This window comes from Apteryx mantelli, chromosome 10 (genome assembly GCF_036417845.1).
Source record: "Apteryx mantelli isolate bAptMan1 chromosome 10, bAptMan1.hap1, whole genome shotgun sequence".
Lineage (NCBI taxonomy): Eukaryota > Metazoa > Chordata > Aves > Apterygiformes > Apterygidae > Apteryx > Apteryx mantelli.
In genome coordinates this window covers 16,031,585-16,056,338 of record NC_089987.1, presented here as the reverse complement: position 1 = coordinate 16,056,338, position 24,754 = coordinate 16,031,585, and the positions used below count along the sequence as shown (strand labels likewise).

General features: G+C 37.5%; 1 protein-coding gene across 4 annotated transcripts; it reads left to right on the top strand.

The window, feature by feature from the left end:
- Window positions 1-1,653: 1,653 nt before the first annotated feature.
- On the top strand, window positions 1,654-22,221 carry N4BP1 (NEDD4 binding protein 1). Of its 4 annotated transcripts, none has more exons than XM_067302557.1 (7): window positions 1,654-1,810; window positions 7,053-8,824; window positions 15,306-15,436; window positions 15,879-15,975; window positions 17,757-17,864; window positions 19,424-19,531; window positions 21,687-22,221. In XM_067302557.1, exons 1-7 carry the CDS (start codon window positions 1,688-1,690, stop codon window positions 22,021-22,023), a joined length of 2,676 nt encoding a protein of 891 aa, XP_067158658.1. In that variant the 5' UTR covers window positions 1,654-1,687; the 3' UTR covers window positions 22,024-22,221. The 4 variants fall into 4 exon arrangements, with proteins under 4 accessions (XP_067158658.1, XP_067158657.1, XP_067158659.1 ...); XM_067302556.1 differs by having other exon boundaries at window positions 1,654-1,927; XM_067302558.1 differs by lacking the exons at window positions 17,757-17,864; window positions 19,424-19,531 and having other exon boundaries at window positions 1,654-1,927.
- The last annotated feature ends 2,533 nt before the right edge of the window (window positions 22,222-24,754 follow it).

Here is a 24,754-nt window from a genome sequence, read left to right as displayed (position 1 = left end):
GCTAAAACACACCACAAGGAAATGGTGGTGTTGAGCACCAAGCACAGTATACAGCACCAAGCATTACCTGCTTTAATTAGAAAGCAGTAAGTTTTCAGTTATCGCATTTCAACAGGCAGCGTTGACTTGACAGCTAGAAATAAAAGCATTTTTTCAGATTTTTAATGATACTTTGTTTAATGATACCCTTTCTTGGTTACCATTTCATTTGTGATTAATAGTGACTACAGTGCATCAATGGCTGCAGTGGCTACATCTTAACAGTTGATGGCACCAATCACTTCAAGAAATTGCTTAGGTAAAGGCTAGATTACATTCCAAATGTGAGTGTTACAGAATACCGATGGTAAAGCAAAACACAAATGTCTAAACTACACCTAAAGGGATTTCTTTCTGGAAGGGTTTCATCTTAGGAGAATAGAGTATCTTTCTCAAATTATGATACCCAATGTACTCAAAAATGTAACTTTTCAAATTCAGATAGCACAAACTAAATATCCGGATGTAAGCATGTAGTGTGATTTTGGGAAGTGCTAAGAACTGCAAACTCTCATTTGCTTCCAAAGTTTATAAATATGGACACAGATGACTTTATAAAAATGAGATTTTAGGGCTTTTATATTAATCCTTTCTCGGTGTAATGTCTCAGTAGATTAAAACACCCAAATGCATATATTTAGATACACTATCATAAAACATTCATCTTCCCTTAGGAGGCAATACTTAATGCAAAGCTTCTAAAAATTAATTTCACAGAGATGTTAAAGGCAGGGACAACACAAGGGGGATTCAAACAGCCTAGGGGGAGCTTGGATATTTACCAGGGTCAGGAAGAGATGAAAAAGCTTGAAATATTTACTCCTTTGTGCAAGTTATTCAGAATTGTCAACTCTAAGTATTCAGAAGTCTACTAACGTTCTACAACTACTTTTAAAGAATTAAGTTTACTCTCCACACTTCATTTTAAGAAAAAAAACGTGACCTCTGTTTTCTGAGCTATCAGAGCTGAGGAGCTGAGGGGGATATACTTTCCTACCCTACAACCACGAAGGATAAAACTTACATTTCTTTTTAAACGAAATCCAAGTCGATGGGGCCAGAAGGTGGCTCTGGCAACTGGGTCTTAACACAAAACCTCTGGGCTGTGAAATCGAGGATGAGAGAGGAAGGCTTCTGCCCTAGCCGGCGGGCGGGAGCCTGCCTCCAGGGCAGGGAGAGCGCAGTGGTGCGAGCACTGCGCCCGGGGCTAACGGTCGCGGGGGCGCGAGGGGGAGGGGCGCGCGAGGAGGGGGCCGCGCTGTGGGGAGCCACCGCCCTACTCCCAGGACACCCACGGAACAGCGGCGGCGGCGCCAGGCACTCGCGCCTCTGGGGCGAGAGCCGCGAGGCAGAGGAAGAAGAGGAGGCGCCCGGCTCGGCCTCCAGCACTGCCCGCGCTCCGCGGTACGTGCTCTTCCCGTGGCGACGGCGCCAGGGCAGGCGGGGAGCGCTGCCGCCCTTACTAAAGATGGCGCCGAGGCGGGCGCTGCCCGCCCCCTGGCGGGGCGGCGCCGGCGCCCTGGCCGCGGCCGTCGCGGGCCGGTGACGTGCGCGGGCCGAGCCGCGAGAGGCCGGGGATTCCCCGTGTTGTTGTCCTGCGGCCCGGCGGGATGGGCGGCCGGAGCGCGGGGCGGCGCGGCCGGCGCTGATGGCGGCTCCCTGGGCGGCCCGCGGCTCCGGGCCGGGGCCGGCGCTGGACGAGTTCACCGTCCCGGCGGAGAAGAGCCGCTTCCTGGAGGGGAGCCGGGGCCGCATCGAGGGCTTGTTCGAGGTGCGGCTGGCCGTGCTGGGGGCGCAGGCGGACTGGCGGCCCGCGGGCCCGCCGCCGGCCGCCGCCAGGATCTGGGTGCAGCTGGCGGGCGGCGGCAAGGCCGTGCGCAGCGCCAAGGTAGGCCCGGGGCTGGGCGGCCGCGGCCGGCGGGGGAGCGGCGGCGGGAGCTCGGCCGTGGCGGCGGGGAGCGGCGCGGCCCTGCGGGGAAGGGCCCTGCGGTGCCGCTCGGCGCCGGGGCGGCCGGGCGGGAGGGAGGAGGAGGAAGAACGGGCGAAAAACGCCACTGCTTCGGGAGGAAACAGAAACTGTCCTGCCTGGGCAAACAGGTGTGTCCCGGGTGCCGGGGTGCCTCCGGGGGTGTCGACAGAAGGGTGGAAACGAAGGGCAGCAAACGCAGAAGTGCAAAGTTCATCGTGACTGCGGTATCGGGTCGCCTAATCGTGCGGTGGTTTGGGGACCCGCCTGTGCGGTAGCGGGAGGGCTTCCGATACCTGCAGGACTGGTCTCAGTATTCGTAAAGGCGATCGGAATGTGTCTCTCTCTTCCTCCTTTTTCTTCCCTAAGTCAAGAAATCGCTAGAAAGTGGTTGGGTATTGCCGTGTTTCATGATTGTTTTATAAACATAATCTCCCTGTGGCATTTAGTAGCCTGCTAACGGAATTCTTGCTCACAGTTTAAGCATAGAAGCTTAGATGTTGACAGATCCAGACTATTTCACCAGGCTGTTTGCTGGAGTAGTTAGGTTGAATGTATTGTTAAAAAGAAGAGAAATACACTAAACTGAAGGGGGAAAAGAAAAAACTATCTAGTCTTTTCTGTTTGTGACTTTGGTTGTGACACTAGTTGCTGTGAAGTAATTTTCAGATAATTATTTTATTAAATCCTTTGTGTAGCTAATGCTCTTCAGGGGCTCAGCTGTAATAACTTAATTAATATTATTCATAGTGGACCTATATATCTGTTTTGAACAGTATATCTGTTTGAATCATATGACAAAAATGGGATTGGGAGCGCTGTCTCTTCAGAAAGTAGCTCTCAAAAAGTAAACCTTGATACCTGTTTTCTTATTTTAGTGGGGATTCTTAACAAGTTATTTGGGGACTTAATTCACTGTTGGACTTGGCAATCCATTTTCAAAACCTTGATTCCTTAACTGTGTAGTGCATAAGACTTCCTTGTGTGAAATATTTCAGATGTTAAGGTTGTTGAACTTAATTGGCTCAGAAATTGACTGTAAACCGATTCGCTTGTATAGTTGGGCTCAGAAACTCCAGAAGCTGTTACAGGCATCATAAAAGGATATTCTTCCTGTCCAGGCAGCTGCAATACGGTATCCCCCACCCCCAAAAATTAAAATCTGAAAAATAGCAAATTTCAATTTTCTATTTGCTTGTGTTCCTACAATCATACAAAATATTTCTAGCAAAACATTTTTAAGGAGACCATGCTATGCTTTTAGCATGTTATTAGCAGAGTTATAAAAGTATAACCAGCCAGGGCTGAGGCATGTTAGTAGAGTTTACCCACTGCATGTATTGTCCTGGTATATTTCTTCTTACTTATAACAACCCAGTTTCTTATAATATGGAATAATAACAGAACAGCATAGTAACATAATAACAAGAATATAATGTTTGTACGCTAATAACAGTCTTTGTCTTGAATCCTGTGTTGGCCTTGTCTCCCAGCAAAAAGGTACTAATTTTTGTATCTGCTTCCTCTAAGATACAGTTGAGTTCTTACTGGATTTAAACAATTTTTTTGCCTACTTCTACTAATTGCCTACTTCTGCCCTGAGGCCAATTATATAACCTAATAATTAAAACAATGTTAGCTGACTTGTAGTGGTGTTCCAGGAGGCAGTGACTGTATTGTGACAGAAAACTAGGGATTTGTCATTTAATTAGTATGCGTGTATGTGTGTGTGTTTTCTTAGAGTCTGAGCAGGTTCTTGTTGGCTTCTGTCCAATATTAGCTGTTGAGAACTAGATATGAGTACTTCCTGGTGAAATGTTATAGGTATCATAATAAGAATGCCTATAGCTGAAGGAAACAAAGCAGCAGTGTAAACTTGTCCTGCATTTTGTTCAGATTTCAGTAGCTGTCTTACTACAAGTCCTTCCCTCTTTAAATCCCTCCCTTTTTAGGGGAGAAAAATAACAGTAAAAGAAAACACAAGGAGAGAAGAGAACTCTTCTACAAAAAAACTGAACGTAAACATTTAAACATCAATTTGGAGAAAAAAAATCATATGCAGGTACTATGAGCAGCAAGTATGCATCATAAGCTTTATTTTTTGAGATTTAGTAGTCAACTCCACTTCCTTGGGCTTGTGTTAAATATCTCAAAGGAGAAGTTAGGCATTAGTTGAGTCTTGAAAGAGAAGGGGGTTAAAACACAACTTATGCCAAGGCATACATAAAGACATGGTGAAACAGAGCACTTCAATTTTCCTAGTAAGATAAATTTAAAGTCTTTAATGAAGATGGAGTCCTTCACGATTCCCTCCTATCCTTTGTGTAGCTCTTGTCTTAATTTTCAAAAGTAAAACACATTTTTCATAGAAGATAAGCTGCAATTACTGTCTCACTATTGGGTAAAGTACCAATGTTAGTTTTACTTATTTGGGTCTGGAATACAACAGCTCAGAAAACTTCTGTAAGCATGAGGCAACAGTGAAGTAGTTGGAAATATTTTTTTTCTCTAACTTTTTACCAGCTGTGCCCACTGTTAAAAGCTATCCAAAAATCTTTACAATCTCCTTCAACTATATGGCCTAAGATTTGCTATTTGGTAATTGTATGTTTCAGAAATGGATAGTAATGCTTTTCGATTCTAGTTATTAGTTTGAACCCAGTTTGGAGAAATTATGATAACAAGGTTGCTCTTTGGCTATATTGACCTGTACTGAACAAGCTCAGAGATTGCTGTTGCTGTCTGCATTCCTACCTCAAATACTTGAAAGGGTCCGGGAGACTTGACTTCCCTTATTGTCTCTTGGATGGGAAGCAAAGCTTATTGACTAGAAAGTTTGAACGTTGTTACCGTCTCCCTTGAAAAATGTTGTGATAGAAATTTGTGCTTTAATTCATCAATCACAAGCAATACACTCATTTCGGCTTCAGTGCTGTTTAATAAATGTAAGGGCAATTTCCCAGATCTTGAATAACCTTTTACAATTACTTTATCGTTGTCCTATTGCTCTGCAAAAACAGTCATGTGATGACTAAGATGCAAAAAGTAGTCCTTTGGATCTTGTTACAACAACAGCAGTTTGTGCTAATAGTTTGAAGCATCTTGCCTTATTTGTGCTAATGTAACTCAGATGTTAGAAAGTAGTGTTACATTGTTCGTTTTCTTGTACTGGTTTTCAATTCTATTTAAAAGAGAAGCTTAATTTCCACACAGAAAGAAAGATAATAAAACTTGGTATACTTGGATTTTCTGCAGATACAACTACTGCAGTCTCTAGACTGGTTTTGCTACCTTACATGATGTAAAGTGCAAAAAGAGAGAGCTCGGGGAAAAACAATGCTACCTGAAAGAAGATATAGTATACTGTTTTTGACAAGATATTTCGAACAAGATAATGTAGTGAATTTGCTCTACCCATGGTTAACTTCTAGGTAGCAGAAAATAATAATGTGATTTATTTGTTTATCTATTATGAAACACATTTCCAATGATTCTTTCCTTCACATGCTTAACACAAAAACAGCTTGATTCTGGAGTGTATTAATCATTTGTCAGTATCACCTGCTCTTTCAAAATACTGTATTTCAAAGCTTCATGAGAAAAGCTTGCTTGCTGTGAGGCTTTTTGGGTGTGATTTTCTTTTAGGTTATAAATACCCATTGTAAGTAGATGCTTTTTGTCAGTTGTAGTTTAAAATACAGAATATTTTATTCCATTAACAATAAAATCTGTCAGTGTTCAGATAGTGTATGTGTTTGTCTCCTAAAGAAAGGACAACCCTGATAGGGGTTGACTGTAACTATGTTAAAATTGTTTGAGTTAGATTTATATGTCTTAAAGTAGCATACTGAGTAGAACAAAATAGTAATCATTAAACACTTCAAAGTTAACATGTACACGTTGTTATGGTTTTTAAACTCTGTTTTAGTTTCAGTTAGCATTTCAATAGTGTAATCTCTTGAAGCAGTTTTAAGTTTGAAAGTTGTCTCATTGTTACACTAGAAACGTGTTTGGTTTTTTAGCGTAATTTTTCTATAGCGGATCTTTCAATGAATGCTACTGTGGCTGCTAATTATATTGTGCCATGCCATAGAATGAATGTGCTTGATTTAATATTTATTATTATTATTTATTATATTTATGGTCATTAATAAGTATAGGATAGCTAACATATAATAACTATTTAAAAGAATGGAATAGTTACCATTGTGATGGCCCCTCTTTGGAAATTTCCTTTAGTAAACTGTTTTTACAAGTTCAGTTTTATGGACTAGAGTTACTCTGGTGCAAGGAATTTGTTCATGACCAGAGAATGAGGATGGTAAAATAGATCTTTCTAGATTTGTCTTTTTAAACAATAAATGCTTGCATTTCTTATACTAAAGACTATGTCAAAAATCAAGGTCTCTTTGAAATGACTTAGCCTCATAAAGTAAAAAAGAAGCATAGTAATTGAAAACTGTTTCTATTTTAGCTAATCAATCTTTTTAACTGAATTCTGTGTATAGCATAGCATTCTGGAACCCAAAAGAGAGTGAGTTACGTATTGCGTAAATATTAGGAATAAAGTTTCAGATTGCAGATACAAGAATTTTAACCATCCAGCCTTTCTTAAATTTGAGGCAGAAATGGCAGTGTCTGCGCTTTGTCTATATATGAGCCTAAGTGCTTCAACATAGTGAGAGCTCTGATATCAAGAATGGTAAGAAATTTTTGCATTCATTAAGTACAAAATGTGGTGTGTTTGAACTACAACTCAGATACTATGCTACTATCAGTTTTGATTAAATTTATTTATAAACAATATTATGCCAAAGAAAGTCTTCTATGAAATCTATTTAAAACTAATTTCAAATATCTATATTTATCTGTTATCCAGTTTGCTGGCAGTTTTTATTTTCTTATATTTCTTTCACTAAGCTGGCTTTATTTGCTACTGTACTTGTCCATTATTGACCTAAGCAAAACTGGTTTTTTATATATATATATATATATAAGCTTTTTACAAATGAAAGTAGTTTACTTTGCTGTCTTTCTCTCCCTTTAGGAGTATATTAAGGGACTCTGTGAACCTGAACTAGAAGAAAAGGAGTACTACCCAAAGGACATGCACTGCATTTTTGTTGGTGCACAGAGCCTGTTTCTCAACTGTCTTATTCAGGACACCTGTGCTGACATAACAGTGCTGGAAATAGGATTACTCAGTATTAAGGGGGGTGCAGAAGCTGTTGTTATGGCTCAAAGTCATGTTCAGCAATTTGTGAAGCTTTTTGAAAATAATGAAAGCTTATTAAGCGACAATGAACCAGAAGTTAAAAAGCAATTCAGACAATTTGTGGAAGCACATGCAGATAAATATACGATGGACTTATTGATCTTGCCTAGCTCACTAAAAAGAGAACTTCTAACTCTCACACAAAGTGAATGTTGTGAAGTAGAGAGCGATATCATAGATCTTACAGGTTCTGAAAGCCAAACAGAGCTTTTACAGAATAAAGCCTCCAAAGTAATTGTTATGAACAGAGATGGAAGAGCAGGTGGTGAGGAAGCAAGAAACAATGCTGGAACACCTGTAACTGAGCTTACAAAGAAAATGGACACTGTGTTTTCTGATGCTCCTGAAACAAGTTTTGTTCCCATAAATGTTGTGCCTCCATTAGAGGCTGTGGTTTCTAAAGAAAGACAATCCTGTAAAAGAAGGTCTTCTGATGCTGAGGAAAGGCTTCCTAAAAAACAGTTTTCTTTAGAAAATGATCAAGAATTTAAGTCTTCCTCACCCCACGATCCTTCCAACAAGGATTCAGTTATTGATCTGCTTTCAGATAGCTGCAGTGAATCGGATGATCCCAGTTTCTCTATTAAAGAAGGCGACGATATCAGTGAGGAAATGGAATATAAGATTCTTGTGAACTTTTTCAGAACAATGGGCTATTCCCAAAATATTGTAGAAAAAGTTATTGGTATCCTGGGACAATCTGTGGAACCATTAACATTGCTAGAAGAAATTGAAAAGGAAAATCTAAAATTTCAGAAAGAACACGAACAGTCATCTCAAAAGCTTAGAGCTATAAATCCTTTATTAGGAGGTAATGCAAATCATTCACAAACTGAAGAAGACAAAGAAATTTCTAGCAATAAAAATCTGCTTAAATCTGGTCATACTTCAAAGGATATAAAAAGTGAACATCACAAAATAAGAGAACTACCAAATGCACAAGTTGATGCAGAAGGTAAAATGCATGTGCTTGTATGCAAACCTGCCTCCCCTTCCAGTAAAAATTCAGGTATATGTTGTAAACAGAGAGACATTTATTCCCCTGGTAAGAATTGCAGTTCAAGATCAAATGATATAGAAACTGATGGTGTTGTGACTTGCAGCACTATACTGGCTGGTGCTCCAAAGACTGTTGATTTTGTAGCCAGAGGGAGCTCAGATGTGCAGCATATGTCAGCTAAGACTAAAACTGCAGTTCGGCAGAAATTTGCAGGGCTCTCGGCTGTACAGAACAGTCATCCTGTTCTTGAGGACCAGTTAGGACACTGCAGCTCTTCTGAAGTGAGACCTCTCAAACAGCGCCCTTCCCAAATTTCAAAATTTGAAAATCCTCCCCCAGACCCTGTATTGTCTTCACAAAGAAACACTTTAAATCCTGATAGAGAGACAGTGGGACCATGCAGACGTCATATTGATCCTTCAGTTACTGGGGTTCAAAGATTTATGGATTCTCTGAAAAAGCCATACAGACTGGAGTTGAAAAATGAACCTGGGAAACCATATTTAAAACATATCATTATTGATGGAAGCAATGTTGCAATTTCGTAAGTATCACTATTTTGAGCTATTTCTCTTTATAAAAAGTTCGAGAAACTTAAATTGGGAAGAGGAGATTGCCATCATGTATATAACACTAAGTTTTTGCTAGCTAGCTTTCTGGTGAACAACAATTCATGTACTCAGCAAGGTTTTTCAGATACTGGTAATGGCTGCATTGGCAAGATATGGTAAGACTTGATAATTGGAGATGACATGAGATTCATAATACTCATTTTAATTTCTAACATACAAGAATTTTGATGTAGTTTTTATTCTCTGCTTAGTAAAGGCATTTGTGTTTATGACTGACTTATTTAAAGTTATACATTCTCAGTTCTCTGCCGAGATACTGTGCATAAAAGAAAACCTAGAAATTCTTTTAGCAGATGCTCTATAGATGACTCTTCTGCTAGGACAGTGCTCAGGCCCTGTTATTTTTATTTACAAATGTAGACATGCAATGAAAACATACCAATCCACTTCAAAAAACTTGCAGTATAGGGAACTGTATGTACGCATGCACACGTTTTGTCTTCTAATCTCCTGACACCTGAAAGAACATATGCAAATGATAGTAGGAAGTTACAAGGCTGTTTGATAATTTTAAATGATTGGCTGACAAGGCAGTATGCATTTAAAAAAAACCAAAACTATGAAATGGGCACAATTAATACTCAAAAGATCAAGAAATCCATTTTATTGACTCATGCAGGGATTTCTGTCATTGTACATAATTTTTTGATTCCTTCTTTTCAGTGTTTCTATTGTAGACAGCCTTTGAAGGCAAGGCCAGGTACTGCCTTAAGTTTGCTATCATAACTAACTGTTAGAATCCAGTGCTCTCTGAACATATTCTTTTAGATATTCCACACACAGAGAGTGTAATGTTTAATATCAAAATTTACTTTGAAGATATTTGATGTTACACGGGATTTTTGATTTAGCAGAGCAATACAGCAGTATGCTGAAATCACAATACAAGTTGCGCTTATGAAAATACAGCAATTGCAATATACAGCAATCACAATACAAATGCAATCCCCGTTACCAGTCTCTATAATACACTCAGTGTCATGATGCTGGGCATCCCCAGTCGCTGGGAAGGAATACATGAGCTGAAGCCAGTTCAAGCCCGTTGCTCTCTTCAAAATTCTTTTGTTAGTTGTTCGGTTTTTATACTCTATGTTGGGCTGAGCCACGTATACACTTCCCCCCATGCTGGTCTGGCTAACTCAGGGAGACATTCACACCCTTCTGATCAACTCAGGAAGAAACATTTACATCAGTTGATCCACTGACATAACTGTTCATCTAAAACAAAGGCCACCCTCAGGTCCCAGTCCCATTTGTGTTGAGATAAAGTCAGCTTTTGGTGCAACAGCTGTGGTCAGTCACACTCTACATATTCCTGAGCTTCATGGGCACCTTGCCCATCTCCTCTGAGCCTTCTCCCATTGTAGTGGTGTATTGGTTGATCACACTAACTGGAACAAAAAAAACAATTTAAACGTATATCTCTTACATATTTCTTGCTTGCCTTGGTTCATTTTAACATTAGTCTTGTCAAAACTATCCTTGAATTGATGGCTCTTCTCTAGCCAAGAAGAAGCTTGGATTTGTTCTCTTTATAATAAGTAATTTGCGCAAGCAAACATGTCAAAAGGTTTGTCACTGCTTGCTTTGGGACTTTTTTGTAGTTTTGGAATATGAAAGTGTAAGTAGTGACAAATGCAATATTTCTTTTTCTTAATAAGGAAGTGGTAGTTTTTAAGAACAAGTTGACTGTCCTGCTGCTCCATTGGTCAATGTGAAAATAAGCAGGAGTAAATTTGCTATAAGAACTTGCTATTTAAAACTTTTTTTAGTTCCTCTGCTGAAAACGCATAAACCTATCTAGTATAATAATTAGTTTTCAATCTGAAAACTTGTTGCAGAACCCAAATGGAGTACTTTAAGCAAAATAATAATAAATCTGACATAGACCAATCTCTATCTCGAGATAGAGTAGAGAGAGAATAGGCCATATATCTTAAACACTTTAATATTTTTAAAGCACAGACTTTAATCCTAAACACTGAAAATGCTGAAGAGCCTTATTACAACCATGCTGTCTTAGATTTGGTTGAAACTAATTCTTGAGTAGGATATTTTTCTAAGAGTAGGCCAGAGTGCTGCCAGTGGTCCCATCAATTCCATAGGATGCTCTTATGCTAAGGAAAACACTCCTAGCTGGTTAAGGTATATGTATCAAATCTTGTCTACTCCTAGCTATTAGATGAACGATGCTTCCCAAAAGAAGCTTAAATGCTGTTTAGGGAAGAAAATAAACTTCTCCTGAAAGAGCTATTTTTAATTTTATATACCATAATTAGAAAATAATGTCTAAACCTGTCCTAAAATGAATTTAATGTCTGGTATGGTCTCCCAGAAGTAAATATAAGAACACAGATCTGTGTGTCTCTGTACACACAAACACAGTTGTGTTAATGGAAAAAATATGATTGCATGCTTTAAGTTTCATGGACCTAGATAAAGATATCTTTAGGTATTGTTCTTTCATGGCTATGATGGATCTACTATAACTCCTAAACTTTTTTTAACCAACATTCACGGAATAGCAAAACTTAAGCAGTTGTTAGGGAAAATAAATACTTCTAACTCCTTTTTTCACGACATCTCCACTCAGACAGAATTCAGAAGTACATTACAGAAACTTTCATTAAGTAGAACTAGTAGAACTGTTAATACTCTTATTTCAGCAGACTGGGGAATAAATTTCAAATTCTTCCCTCTACAGGTAGTCATAACCTGATGATTTCTTTTTTGATACTCTGGTATTTGCTGATACCTTACATAGACTACCAGCGGACACTTTGAAATTCCTAGTCATACAGTGCATTCAGGAATATTTCTGAAAGTGTTCTAAATTTCTTTCACATAAAAAATGTATTTTGCATTGTCTGTTTTATTCACAGGCTTCATGTGTGTTTGTACACGTTCTTCCTGGAACAGTTTTCCATTATTCCGAACAAAAACAACTTTTTCAAAGACTATTAGCTTGAAATGCAATTTGAGGAGCAAGGATCTAGTAGTGTAGTCATAGAACCATCTGTCCAGAAAGTCTCTGTACCACCATGTTTTGAAAGCATGTTTTGTTACGGTAAATAGCTTTTAAAGCAAACTTATTTCCTCATTGTTCAGACTCTGTTATGTAGAAAATAGTGATGTAAAAGTGCAAGTCATGACTTGAGTCATAAGCTACCTTGAACTTTTTAGAATGATTTCCCAAATGTGTATTAATAGAAAAGAAAGACAAATTGTTGGGGTCATGTAGAAAATAACAAACGCCACATCCTCTTTGTCTGCTTTTTAAAGGTAGATTTTCTTCATCTACATGTTTCATCTGCAACTGTTAAACTCAACATTCTGTTGCAAGACAAAATATATAGTTCTTCCAGCAGACAAGGAGGTATATCACATGTCAGAAGATACGGAGTACAGTATGATGAAGCATGCTTTTTTGGTGTCTTTTGTTGTATTTTAAGAACCACCAAACACAATCTGAAACCAATCAATTAAAAGATGGTGAATAAACATCTGCTTAGCTCTCTGAAGGCTATGAGGCTCCTGTAGGGCACAGCAGCCTGGTGTCCTTGGTGTGCTTTCCCCAAATGTGATTCTATAACATCTGCCTCCTGCTTCTCAGCCAAATGAAAACTCTGCTTATGAAAATCAAAAGACAGAAAATTTGACCAAAAATAGCAGAACCGCTGAGATGTTTAAATGTCCTAATAAATACTCAATGCAGGGAGGCTTGGGGGTTTTTTACATAGTTATTTTGCAGCTTCCTTCTGGCTAAATAAAGCCTCAGTATTTTCTTTCATGTTAGAAAGTGAAGAATTGTTTTCTTTTTAGGCCATCGGTTTTGCTTCCCAGATCCTTAAGGGTATGGATATCTGCTTCTATTCCTATGTATTTTGGTCTCCTAAGTGTCCTGCTTTTTTTGAAGGAATTAATGCTTTGCCTGCATGCTTGGACTAAGACTGAATGGGCTTCAGAATCTCAACCTACTTTGTAGCTTAGCTCTGGAAGACTGCAAGAAGCTGAATGTTTCTCTTTCTGACATATACAGCCTAGTAAAAACTGTACATTGATACATTAATCGTAGCGTAGGCCTGCCAGCTGTAGTTTCAATATGCTTGTTGAATGACAGAATGCCTAGAGTTTACTCTAACCACTGACAAGTATTTTACCCCTTCTTCTGCCCCTTCTTCTATGCTGAAAATAGGCCTTTAGACGTAGATTGAAATATTTAGATAGGCGTTTAGTCCTTTTAAATTAAAATTTAATAAAATATTGAAGAAACTTGCAACAGAGTAAAGGAATTAGTCGATGGAATTGTATGTTGCTAGAATAATTTGTAAATCATGGTACATGCTTTTCTTAATTTAGTTACAGAATCAAAAGGAAAACTGGATGTGCCCTGGAAATCAATCCTTAGAAAGCCTAGGCTTCTGCTGTTTACTGCTTTGTGTGGCTTATGATCATCTCTTCTTTAACTTCAGAAATACCTTTTTAGGGTTATCACAGATTTTTTAAAGATCTGGGATAGCTGAAATCAGTAGTATGTGTTTACAGTGGGTACAGGGGAACAGATACAGTCTTTTGAGATGGATGTTTTGAAGATAAGACAACCCTTGAATAGATGTTTTTATTTTAAATGAAGAATATTGTCACGTGCAGTTCAGCAGGTGTAAGGTTCTGAAATAGGAGAATGGAGAAGTGGAGAAAGCATAGTTTGCAACATGAGCATTGAGTTCTTCGTCTCCCCTGAGGTCCAACTGAGAGCCATTAAAATAATAAAAGTATTGAACAAAGTTTTCTAGTTCATTGAATAACATACCTAACTTAAATAAAATATAAAGTTTAAGATTAGAACTGTGTTTTAATTTCAGAACTTAGAAGATTTACGAGGGGTAAATCCTCTGTGACTGTTGCATTTCTTTGACTGCTCTTGATGTAAAGAACACTTAATTTTACTAGGGCAAGTACAGCATAGGATTTTTTTTTTTCCAGAAACTCAGTGAGTTAATAGGTCAGATTTTCCCCCTTTTACAGTTCTGATTGAATTTATTTGTTTTTTGCCCTTCTGCATAAAACACTCCCCTCCAACTCAGTTGGAGAACCTTCTAGATTTATATTTTGATACATTTATTTCAAACTGAGTTTAGAAAACTAGAAAAGGGTCCTTGAATGTTGCCAAATGTTGTATTTTACTGTAAAACATTTGCATGGAAATGTTTTAAAGAATTCTCTGTTCAGAAGTTTTCCTGGTAGGTTAAACTAGGGATTTAAAGATAAGATTTCACTCAAAAATAGTAAGGCTTATTATTAGGCTTATTACTATTACACATTATATTACATATTATATTATATGTAATACATTATCTATACACTATTATAAGACCAATCTAAAATGAGTACCACTTGATCAATTACTATGTAAATCACTTTAGTCACTTATCTAACTCAAAATGTGGAATATGTACTTTTTTGTAAGAAATGCTTTGTCTGTTTATGCTATTTTCAATTGTAGTTTTATTACAATCAACATAAATACCTTCTCTAACTAAGCATGTCTTTGTTTTTTCTAAGCCTGGCCTCTAATTTAGGAAAATAAATGTGAGGGAAAAGTTTCTGAATTAAAACAGGAGTTAGCTTTATGTAACTTGCTATTAGGTGTTTTATAGGCTTTTATTCTGGAGGTAGTTCTCAGTTGGTCTTCTGCGTCTTATTTTAAGATTCCTATTTGCTTCATTCTCTTGAATCCCAGTTCTTAGAACCTGGTTAGACAGTAAATAACTAAGGAAGGACTTCTTGCCCTTTGCTAAGTAGGTATATTGGAATATTGGATAATTCAGGTTGGAAGGGACCTCAGGAGGTCATCAATTCCAATCGCAATACTGTTCACATTAGGCAATTGTTTATTAGTTTTTCTGGAAAGCCACTTAAGTTGCAAAAATAGGAAGAAATAAGCATCTTACTCCTTTAAGAGGAAGAAATGATTACCACTGAAATACAGTATTTTGAAAGTCTTTCTTTAAAGAAATTGCATTATTTTGCTTGAAAACAACAGCTCAGATTGTGGAAATAAAGGGAAAGGAGGCCCTAATATCTTAGCTAATGAGAGAATTTATCCTCCCATCTAATCCTTCGGAACCAGTTGAGCCAAAGGTGTTTTGTTTCATAGTAGGACTGTATTTGGAACTACCATGGATCGGATGCTGATCATTTTAATCTATAATCAATAGATTTCTGAAACAATCATTATCAGCCTCTTTTAAAGGAAAACCCAGTTCTTCTGGTGACTGAAATGTAGTTCTGCCCACAAAACTCAAAGTGCACTGAGCGATATGCCTGTCTGTCTTTGGAAAGGCTTTTGAGTTAAGTCACAGGTGACACTTCTGTTCTTCCCCCCTCCTCCAGTCATGGTCTAAGGAAATTCTTCTCCTGTCGAGGAATTGCAATAGCTGTTGATTACTTTTGGAAACGTGGCCACAGAAATATTACTGTATTTGTTCCACAGTGGAGAACAAGACGTGATCCTTCCATTACAGGTGAGGCAAATAATTTCCTTATGTTTTTTTAATTATCATTTTCTTTATTAAACTAAGTTATAACTAATTGAATACTTCTGGGAATAAAATAGAGAAGAAATACTTGATAAAACTGAAGCATGAGAGTTCTGGCTGCTCGGCATGCATCTTTTTATTTCAATATACAGCTTAGGACACTCTCAGAAATGCTTTACAGGCCAGCTGACATGCCATAGGTGGAGGCCATTTTTTTTACTAGAGAATCTTAAATTTCTGGTTTCAACCTCTTCCATTTTTATAGTATTAGCAGATCTCTAACAGTCAACAGGCCAATCCTGTAGTATAATAGAGAAATAGTGCACCTTCTCTGCTAATTATATCTCAGACTAATTGTCAAATCTCTAAATAGCTTAGAGAAAAGTTTTTATTTTTAAAACTGAACAGTTGTTTCATGTTTTAACAGAGCAGCATTTCTTAACACAACTCCAGGATGTTGGAATATTGTCTTTAACCCCTGCAAGGATGGTTTTGGGAGCAAGAATTGCTGCTCATGATGACAGGTATGGAACATGTGTAGTGTTACAGTCTTTTTAAACATCTGACTCATGTTTGTAACATTAATACTTCATATTTGATAGAATTAGCCAGTTCTTCAGCCTATTTAGAAAGGAGATATGCATCCAACTTATGTCTGAGCTTTACATCTGTTACATCTAGAAATCTGTTTCTTATGATAGTAAAATATGTAATTTTGTAACAATTTTGTACATACAGTTTTCAGAAATTAATGGAAAATAGCAAAATTTTCATGGCAATTTTAACAAAAAAATTGCTAAGTGAATCCATTTCAAATTTCATCATTTGCCTTGAGAAAGAAACAAGTTTTCTAATAATGTTTTATGCTTCCCTGATCATAGTTTTATCCCTGAATGGTCTCTAGCTTTGGAGAACGTTAGTATAAATCAGCTACTGATAGTTACTATTTTGTTCTGTGTGTGTTTTCATATCCTTGTGGCAGGTATTTGGATCAGTCTGTTTGTAACAATGTTTAGACTAGTAAATTTCCAAGCTATTTCCAGCAACAGAGCTCAACTTCAAAATTTGGGGATCACCTTTCAGCAAACAAGACAGCAGTAAGCTTTAGGTGTATGGAGGGTTTGAGGGAGAGGGCAGTCCCCTAGTGATTACATAGCTATTACTGAATTTTCCCAGTCTCGAGGCACAGTTAGAAGAGCATGCTAGCAAGTTCTTTCCACAGCCAGCTTTCCTAATTCTGCATGGATAAGCAGTTTGCAGCTTTGAAATTGCATTTGGCAGCTAGCTGCAGTTCGCTGGACCTCAGTTTCTGCCTTCTAAACTAATAATCATTCCTACTTTATTTTTTTAACTACAAAATCATCAAGTTCTTGTATCATGGGTATGCCTGTTTTTGTTAGATTGCACAGTCATGTACCTGATTGCAAAACTTGATGTGCAAAAGATGAACTAAGTGCACTACACTTTATATATCTTCCTTGTTAAAATACAGCAGCTCAGATCTGTTAATATGTAATAAAGTTAGAGCAAAAAACAAAAGTGTGTATAAGGCAGCTAAGCTGGAGGTTTTTTCCACACTACGTTTATAGCTGTAATATTTTATATACACCCACCTTTCATGTAGCATGCTCTATAGGTGCGGTAGGTACAATTGAGATTTCTTTTGAAATCAGTGTTGTGTTAATATACTTGCACTTGTGCTCAAAAGTGTACATGCCTCCTTTAAAAAAAAAAAATCCATTAACTCTCTACTAAAATAGTCTCCATGCAGTGTTTAAACTAGCAAAAAGCTTATTTTCAGACAGATAAACAAATCATGTTTTTTATTAATAAATCAATAGTTACCATTTGTCTTAATTATTTAACAAAAAAAATGATAGCAGTACTCATGTTGACAAGTGTTGATAGACCAAGCAAGTAACATGTATAACTATCTTGCAGAACAAGGACATTAATGTTAAGCAAAAGTAGTATGTGGAAATAAACTTGGATTGGAATGCGTATGAAATACTGTACTCTTCTGTAAAGCATACCATTTACCTCTACAAACACTTACAGAATCTTGTGTCCTTTTAGCCTTCCATAATGACTCTACTGCACTAAAACTAATGCTATCTAAAGCATTACTGTTTAAATTTATATGGTAGGTCAAAATCGAGTAATTTCTTGGTAATTAAAATGTTTGTTTTCAAGTTTTCATGTAAATATGTTCCTTTTGAATGATGGAGATGTTTAGTTTTCTAGACCTTTGGACAATTTTGAGCAAGGCAGACTATCTTAACTGTCTTTGAAATGAATGTTACAGATTTTTATTACATCTTGCTGATAGAACGGGAGGTGTTATTGTGACTAATGATAACTTCAGAGAATTTGTGACAGAATCACTTGCCTGGAGAGAAATTATTCAGAAAAGGTAACTGCTCGGGTTTCTGAGAAAGCTTAAAGGTTGCCTGTCTGTACAGTTATAGGCACTTTAATTGAGGGGGGGGGGAAAAAATACATAAAGACAGTCTGTCATGTGACTCTGGTAGAGCCCAAAAGATGACTCTGAGTTCCATCACCTTAATTCATGGCCTTATAATCATGTCTTGAATAGGCTAATGTCCCTAATTTTTGTGTATTCTCTAATGCACTTCTGTTATTTCTTCACATAAATAGAAGCTTGGTGTAGCAGCCAAGCTGCGTCCCTTCTGAAGCTCAGTGTTATATCCTGTTAAAGTATACCCTCTCTGAGGTCCGTTTTCACAGACTTTCTTGGTTTACATGTCACTTCTTCAAAGAGACATGATAGTTAAGAGACATACAGGTCCACTGTTAAGGTTTCAGAATCGATCACTGTTTACTGTAGCACAACAAATAGACATAGCTAAACAAAATAATAAACATTTATAATATTTGCCTGCAGCTGTTTCCTTGCAACTGTTGAGTGTCTTTTGGGTGTTGATGAGTCGACTTAACTGTCAAATATCCCAGAGTTGACATGTGGATTCTCTGTGAATTAGTTTCTCCTGTGCAGCCTGTTTCTTTTTTCTTTCCAGTTAAACCAGATCCTCTTACTATGAAAGTATCATCTACTGTTAATCTCCTTTGCCCAAACTTCCCATTAATCCCTCAGAGTTCTTATCTCCCAGATATCTTCTGAGGGTATATCTGCATTGCAGTGACTGGGGTCTGTATAGGTTTACCTGAAATAAATAGTTGAAAACTAGCTTGGGTTCTCATAATATAGCTGAAGAACATGAAACTTATGTTGGCTTGTTATGTAGGTATTTACCGTATTTTCTGAGCGAGTTTTACCCAAGCTGGGTTCTGTGCTTCTACAGTACTTCAGCAAGTACGCTTAGTGCGTCATTCAGAGTCTGTGGTTTTCAAGATCTTGTGTTAACATCTGTTATCAGTTTTACTTCTGGGGAAATTCCACTATACCAAATCCTCTCCTTGCAGACAGATTTTGGTTGAACTGTTTTCCGTGAATGCAGATTTCCCACTGTCCCAAAATGATTCCAGAAAAAACACTTCTGTGTCTCTTATCAGTAAACAGCTAACTCCATGTCCACTAGTTGTTTGGCTTTCTGGTAACGTATGCGTTTTAGCTAGCTGTTTGAACATCCTGGCAAGGAAGTGGAGTTTAAACAACCAGAAGATATTCTCTAATCATCTAGAAAATTCCACCCTGGTCTCTTTAAAAAAAAAAAAAAAAAAAAAAGAAAGAAAGAAAGAAAGAAAAGCCATCGCCCAACATTTTCTGTCAAAGAGCTAGATGTTCTGCAGTGCAATGGCAACAATTCACGTAATTGCCCATTAAATTGTTTTGACAGCAAATGTTGTTTGTAACTAAAATGGGTATTCACTAATTGGGCTTCAGCGACTCCTAGTATGCTATGAATCTTCTGCTTTAAGGCAACTTATGCTACAGAGGTGAAGGGGGAGAAAATATACATTAATAGGAATATTGAAAAAACTCTCTTACAGGTTGCTCCAGTACACTTTTGCTGGGGACATATTTATGGTTCCTGATGATCCTTTGGGAAGAAATGGACCTAGATTAGATGACTTCCTTTGCAGTGAAGGCTGTTCTAGGTATAAGCACTGTTTTCGCTTTTCTTTGAGACAGCTATGATTTGAAATGTGAAATGAACTGCTTCAATGTTTCGCTTCAAAACACTTCCTTTAGAGCTATACAGTAAAGGTACAGTAGTATTAAGCAAGAACACGGTTTATTAGGATGTAATAGCTTAACAAAAACATGTTTTTTCCTGTTACTTCAGTCTGTTCAGAAACTGCTGGTGACACTTGCATCTAACCAAGATCTCGATCAAATCTAAGAAAAGTAAGACAAATGCCTCAGTAACTTCCTGTGAGGTTTGATTGTGGTGGCTTTCACACAAAGGTGGTCCAAACAGTGTGTTAATATTGCACAAACCTACCAGGAGTTTGGTTATGTGGTATCCTGCTAATTAGAATGATGTTATCTAAAGTATCCTGGCTGATCACGTATTCATTATCCACAGTGGGACAATAGGTGCTACAAAAGAAGGATTCTAAATTCATATTGTGTGTCACAGGAGAGGTGTTTCACTCTACAAGGTATCTTGAGGGTACTGCACTGTGCCATTAGCCATACCTCTTAAAATTGATTTTATTATTAAATGCATTTGATTTTATTCATAATTTTAAAAATTAATAGATATATAGATCTTGTTCCTAAGATTATTCTATTTTTAAATGTATATATTCAAAAGTATGAACTTGCTGTGCATTACCTGCCAAGACTTGAGAATGGATTTGCTCTCTTGCACTTCTTTGCACTTCTTTCACTAGTTTAGGAATTATAAATGCTAATGGTAGTGAGGAGTTCTGAGAGGTTTTAGAAACAAGTGACAAAGTAATAAAAAATCAGTTAAACAAAAGGCAAGCCTATGCACTTAAAGATTAATAGAAAGTATAAGCAGGAAGCTAATCTATTGGAAACAATTGAGGAAAAGGAGACATGTATATACCATCTGATTTTAGGCTGATTGAAAATAGCCATATGATGTAGGCATGAAAAAAGCAAATGCAGTTCTGGAACTGCAACAGGAAAAGGAAATATTCAAGCCCCAATGTAAAGCTCGTAAGAGATGTCTTTTGGAACATTGTGTTTTGGTCACCTATGTTCAAGAAAAATGAAATGAAAATGGAGCATGTCCTGAGAGATGGCTGTGATGAGTATGGAAAAGGAGAGCACCTTTCTTTTGAGAAATCTAGAAGAGCTTGGTTTCCTAACTGAATGGGGTTTTTTTGAAGAGAGAGAAGGTACCAGTGTAAAGAGTTAATTTTGTTCTTCCCTGAGAGTTTTCTGTATGAGCTAAATGACACAGTGAGTGTAAAAGGCACCATTGGTGGCCAGGAGTAAGGTCAGAAGCTGGACCTCAAACAATTAGAGAACCTTTCCATGTTGAGTAGGTGGTCCCCTAATTGCTTTTAAAATAGAGCTTAGTATATTTTATGTACTGTTTCCTCTAGCAGCAGGAGAATGGACTGTTACATGAGTTCCAGTTCATATTTCTGTGTTATCTAGTGGCATCAGAAGTAGAAGCAGCCCTAAATTTTGTAGTACTAGCAGTTCAAAGTGACAACAACTTTTTAAAGGAAGTTTGAAATGAAATCTCAATATTTAAGGAAGAATATTCAGATCCTGAAATTGGTGAAAAAATTAATTGCCCTTACTAGGGATATCAAATGAGGCAGATCATGGCCTTGATCCTAGACTTAGGCATGGCTGACAGCTCTCAGTCACGAGCAAAAGTAGATGAGGAATGGTCCTGTGGAGCAGCTGAAGCCCCTTTTAGTCTGTCTGTATTTTCACATGTTCTGAGTCACTGTCCACGTGTTCAGTGTATCTTTTTATCTATTTAGCTCTGTAATACTGAAGTTGATACTTCTATAAAATAAGCTCTTGACAGTTTTTACTGTATTCTGCCAAGTAAATGTCACAATATTCTAAAAGCACATTGGAACTTGTCCTCGATAATGTTAATTAGATGTTATTAGTCACTCCAAATTCAAATTGAAAATTGTTATACCTACTATTTTTTTCACTTTGGAATCAAATGACTGTGTTTTTTAATCAATAATTAGCTGAGCAGCAGCAAAGTGTAGGAGTTAAAGGCTTTTCTTCTTTTCTGTGGTTGTATGGAGACAGCTAGCATCTTCTCTTCCTTATTTAATCAAAGATTTTAATTTTGTTCCATAGAGATTTTCTATCAGCACAGAAGGCTTTACAGAGCGGTGGACAATATTCTTCTGAGAAACCTTTCTTCGTGCCAGTCCCCAAACCAACTAGTAGCAATCGACAGCCTAAAAACCAAATACGTGGCGATCATTCACCAACCTGGCTTCCACTGGAACCAAACATACAGGCTTGTCTAGCAATTCCACCACAGAGATCTGCCTCAGAAACAGTACAGCTAAGAGAAGCCCTGATAAAAATATTTCCTGATTATGAGCAAAGACAGAAGATTGATCAAATACTAGCTGACCATCCATTTATGAGAGATCTTAATGCACTGTCTGCCATGGTGCTTGACTGAGTATTTTACAGGGTTTTTATATCACGACTGATCTGTCTAACTTTGAATGTCAATGTGAAGAAAAATGTTGCTCTGTGTTATGTTACTTTGTGAATATTCAGAACCTAATTTTATTTGTATAAACAAAGATATTTTTTGTGTATGTTTCTATTGCTAATAGATGCCAGGTTTTTGGTAAATTAAAAACTGCTGCTACTACAGATTTGTATTAATATTTTCTATGAAAAAAAAAACAAATCTTCTGCTTCACTTGAATTGAACTTATTAAAGCAGTTCTAAAGAACTGTTATCACTTCAAAATAGTGTTAGCACTTTTTAAAACTCCTTTCCTCAAAGGGGAAAAATCATATCAGAAAATGAAAAATGACTCTTACATTTCAGATATATTTTCCAGATGTATGCATAACTTAATATAGCATAAGCCATGCACCTACCTGGTAACATAGTCGGGGTTTTGCATGCAGAGTATAGATACTCTTAGAAAACCTTTGCTCTAATAGTACCTCCTTCAATTTATGATCTTCTAAACATACCTCCATGGAAGTACAACAAATCCTTTTAATATTTTCAGATATGAATACTGCTGTGTTGTATGTCAACCTGCTTTCGTTAGGCCTGCTTTGTGGATTTTGGAAGTCTGTATATTCCAGAGGTCTGTGAACTGCAGTTTGGAGATCACTATACTGGGGTAATGAATGTTTGGTGTGTTGTTGAAGTATTGTCACAAGGTGGCATTGTGCATCTGTTGGTTTGTAATGATCAAGAAGGAGGTTTCTGACTTACATTCAGAAGTGCTAGTTCTTATACAAAGAAAAATTAAATTCAAGACAGATAACAGCAATTTTAAGAGTGCTGTTATGCGTAAAATTGAATATTATATGAATAATTTACAGGTAAACAGCTTTCTGATATTGCAGGCAACTAGGAAGCAGTGAATATATGGGTAAAATCTTAGTGCCCATGGAGTGAAAACAGACCAAGAAAATCTATTTGCTTGTTCATTCAGGTTGTGAGGTACTACTACCTTAGAGTAGTAGAGGGAAGTTTTAAATTAGAAAGTGTAAATTCACAACTCACCTCAGTGGGAAATATTTGTAATGCTTTCAAAGATCTGTGATAGCTACATTGTTAAAGATACTAATATTGTTCTGAAGGAGTATTGATGGTAAAAAGAATTTCTAATTTAAAAACAATCTGCTGTACTTCCTGGTTGCCCTTGTCCTGCCCTATTCTAATTTTTAATGCTGTAATAGGCTAACAGAATGTGATGCTATTTATATAGAAACTGCGTGCTGTCTTGTGTGCAGTTAATAAGCTACAGTATTCAGTCAGCTCCACCCCATTAAATCTGTTTTGGGATCTAGCCCAAAAGTAGGGTGAAAAAAAGGAACCACAGTTCACAAAGGTTGACCACTAGAACCACTCTCAAGAGCAGGAGCAAAGTGAAGATTACTGTGTGTCTATGTCTCTGTATATATTTAAGACTGTCATACCTTCCCTTTAACAGGTTTCTGGTGCTATGTTTTCAAATTAGTAAAAGCAAATCAGACTGTAAAAACTGGGGCAAAAAACTAAGACTAATAGGCCCATATTAAACTTCTGAAATACTGAGCCTTACCCTAAAGTATAAGAATAGTGGCTTTCTCTCCAGCAGGAGTTCCATGGGTTCTGAAGTCACTCCTTGCTTAGAAGCAAAAGAGCTGGGATATACTGAGGAGAGGAGGGAGTTGAAAGTCTCTTTTTGTCTTCTTGGATGGCTGTTTCATATGCTTTATGAAGTTATAAATGGAAGGCAGAGTCCTGTTGTTCCTTCAACAGGAGTGAACTGAAAGATGACTGTAGCAGGAGCCAAGGAAATATATTAGGAACAGTTCTTGCAGCATCTGAGAAAACAAGAGTGAGGACAGGGAAAGAATTTATTGGATATGTTTCTACCTCCAAATGGACAAACCTTATTTTTTTCTGTATAACTCAGTGGGTGATTTGTTGGTCAGGAGCAAACTCATCCTGACCAGCACTTCTGTGCTGTGTGATCAGCAAGTTCTGTCCACATAAAAACTTAGGCAGGTCCCTAAAGCCTGTTGACATGGGTTCCAAATGGTACCATTTTAATAAAGGAGTAAAGGGAGTTTTAGTAAGGAAGCAAAGCTCCACCAGTTGAGGACTTCTCGTTAAGAAGGACAGAATCCTGAGGAAGATGAGGGTGATGGTGAACTGGATAATTCTGCATAGTTCTAAATCTGGAGTGAGTCATGGGGACTTTGGTCAACCTTTTAATACCTAAGAGGCTGTTCTAGAGGTACTCAGAAGAATCGAGGAAATGGACCGAGACTGATGCAAGCTATTCCGTCACTCCTTTGCATACTCAAAACTGAAACCAACTGTGCTGTATAGAAGTGCAGATGAAGAAATATCTTTTTGTTTTCAATTTTTTGTTATAGAGGAGAATGAAGATAAAGATCAGAATATTACCCTGCAGGGGCAACAAAGATAAGTACCATGTTGATTACTATCAAATAGGGGAGATTCGGTGAAGCATGTAAAATCTTCACTAGCTAGCAATGGGTTTAAGAGCTATATTAACACTAGTAAATTCTAATGTGTCACTTCTGTGCTGAATATCAGATTTGAAAAGAATCAAAAAAGAGGAATATAGCATCAACTGTTCAGCAGAGTGGTATCTGATTACTTTTGCATGATGCAAGAAGCCTAGCTGGGAATAGTAGTTTTC

What these genes read in the sequence shown, in the direction of transcription:
- N4BP1 (XM_067302556.1), top strand. Translation starts at nt 1,688, where the DNA reads ATGGCGGCTCCCTGGGCGGCCCGCGGCTCCGGGCCGGGGCCGGCGCTG. An exon ending in AGAGAAATTATTCAGAAAAG is followed by an intron (nt 17,865 to 19,423) that starts GTAACTGCTCGG and finishes ACTCTCTTACAG; the next exon opens with GTTGCTCCAGTACACTTTTG. An exon ending in TGCAGTGAAGGCTGTTCTAG is followed by an intron (nt 19,532 to 21,686) that starts GTATAAGCACTG and finishes TTTGTTCCATAG; the next exon opens with AGATTTTCTATCAGCACAGA.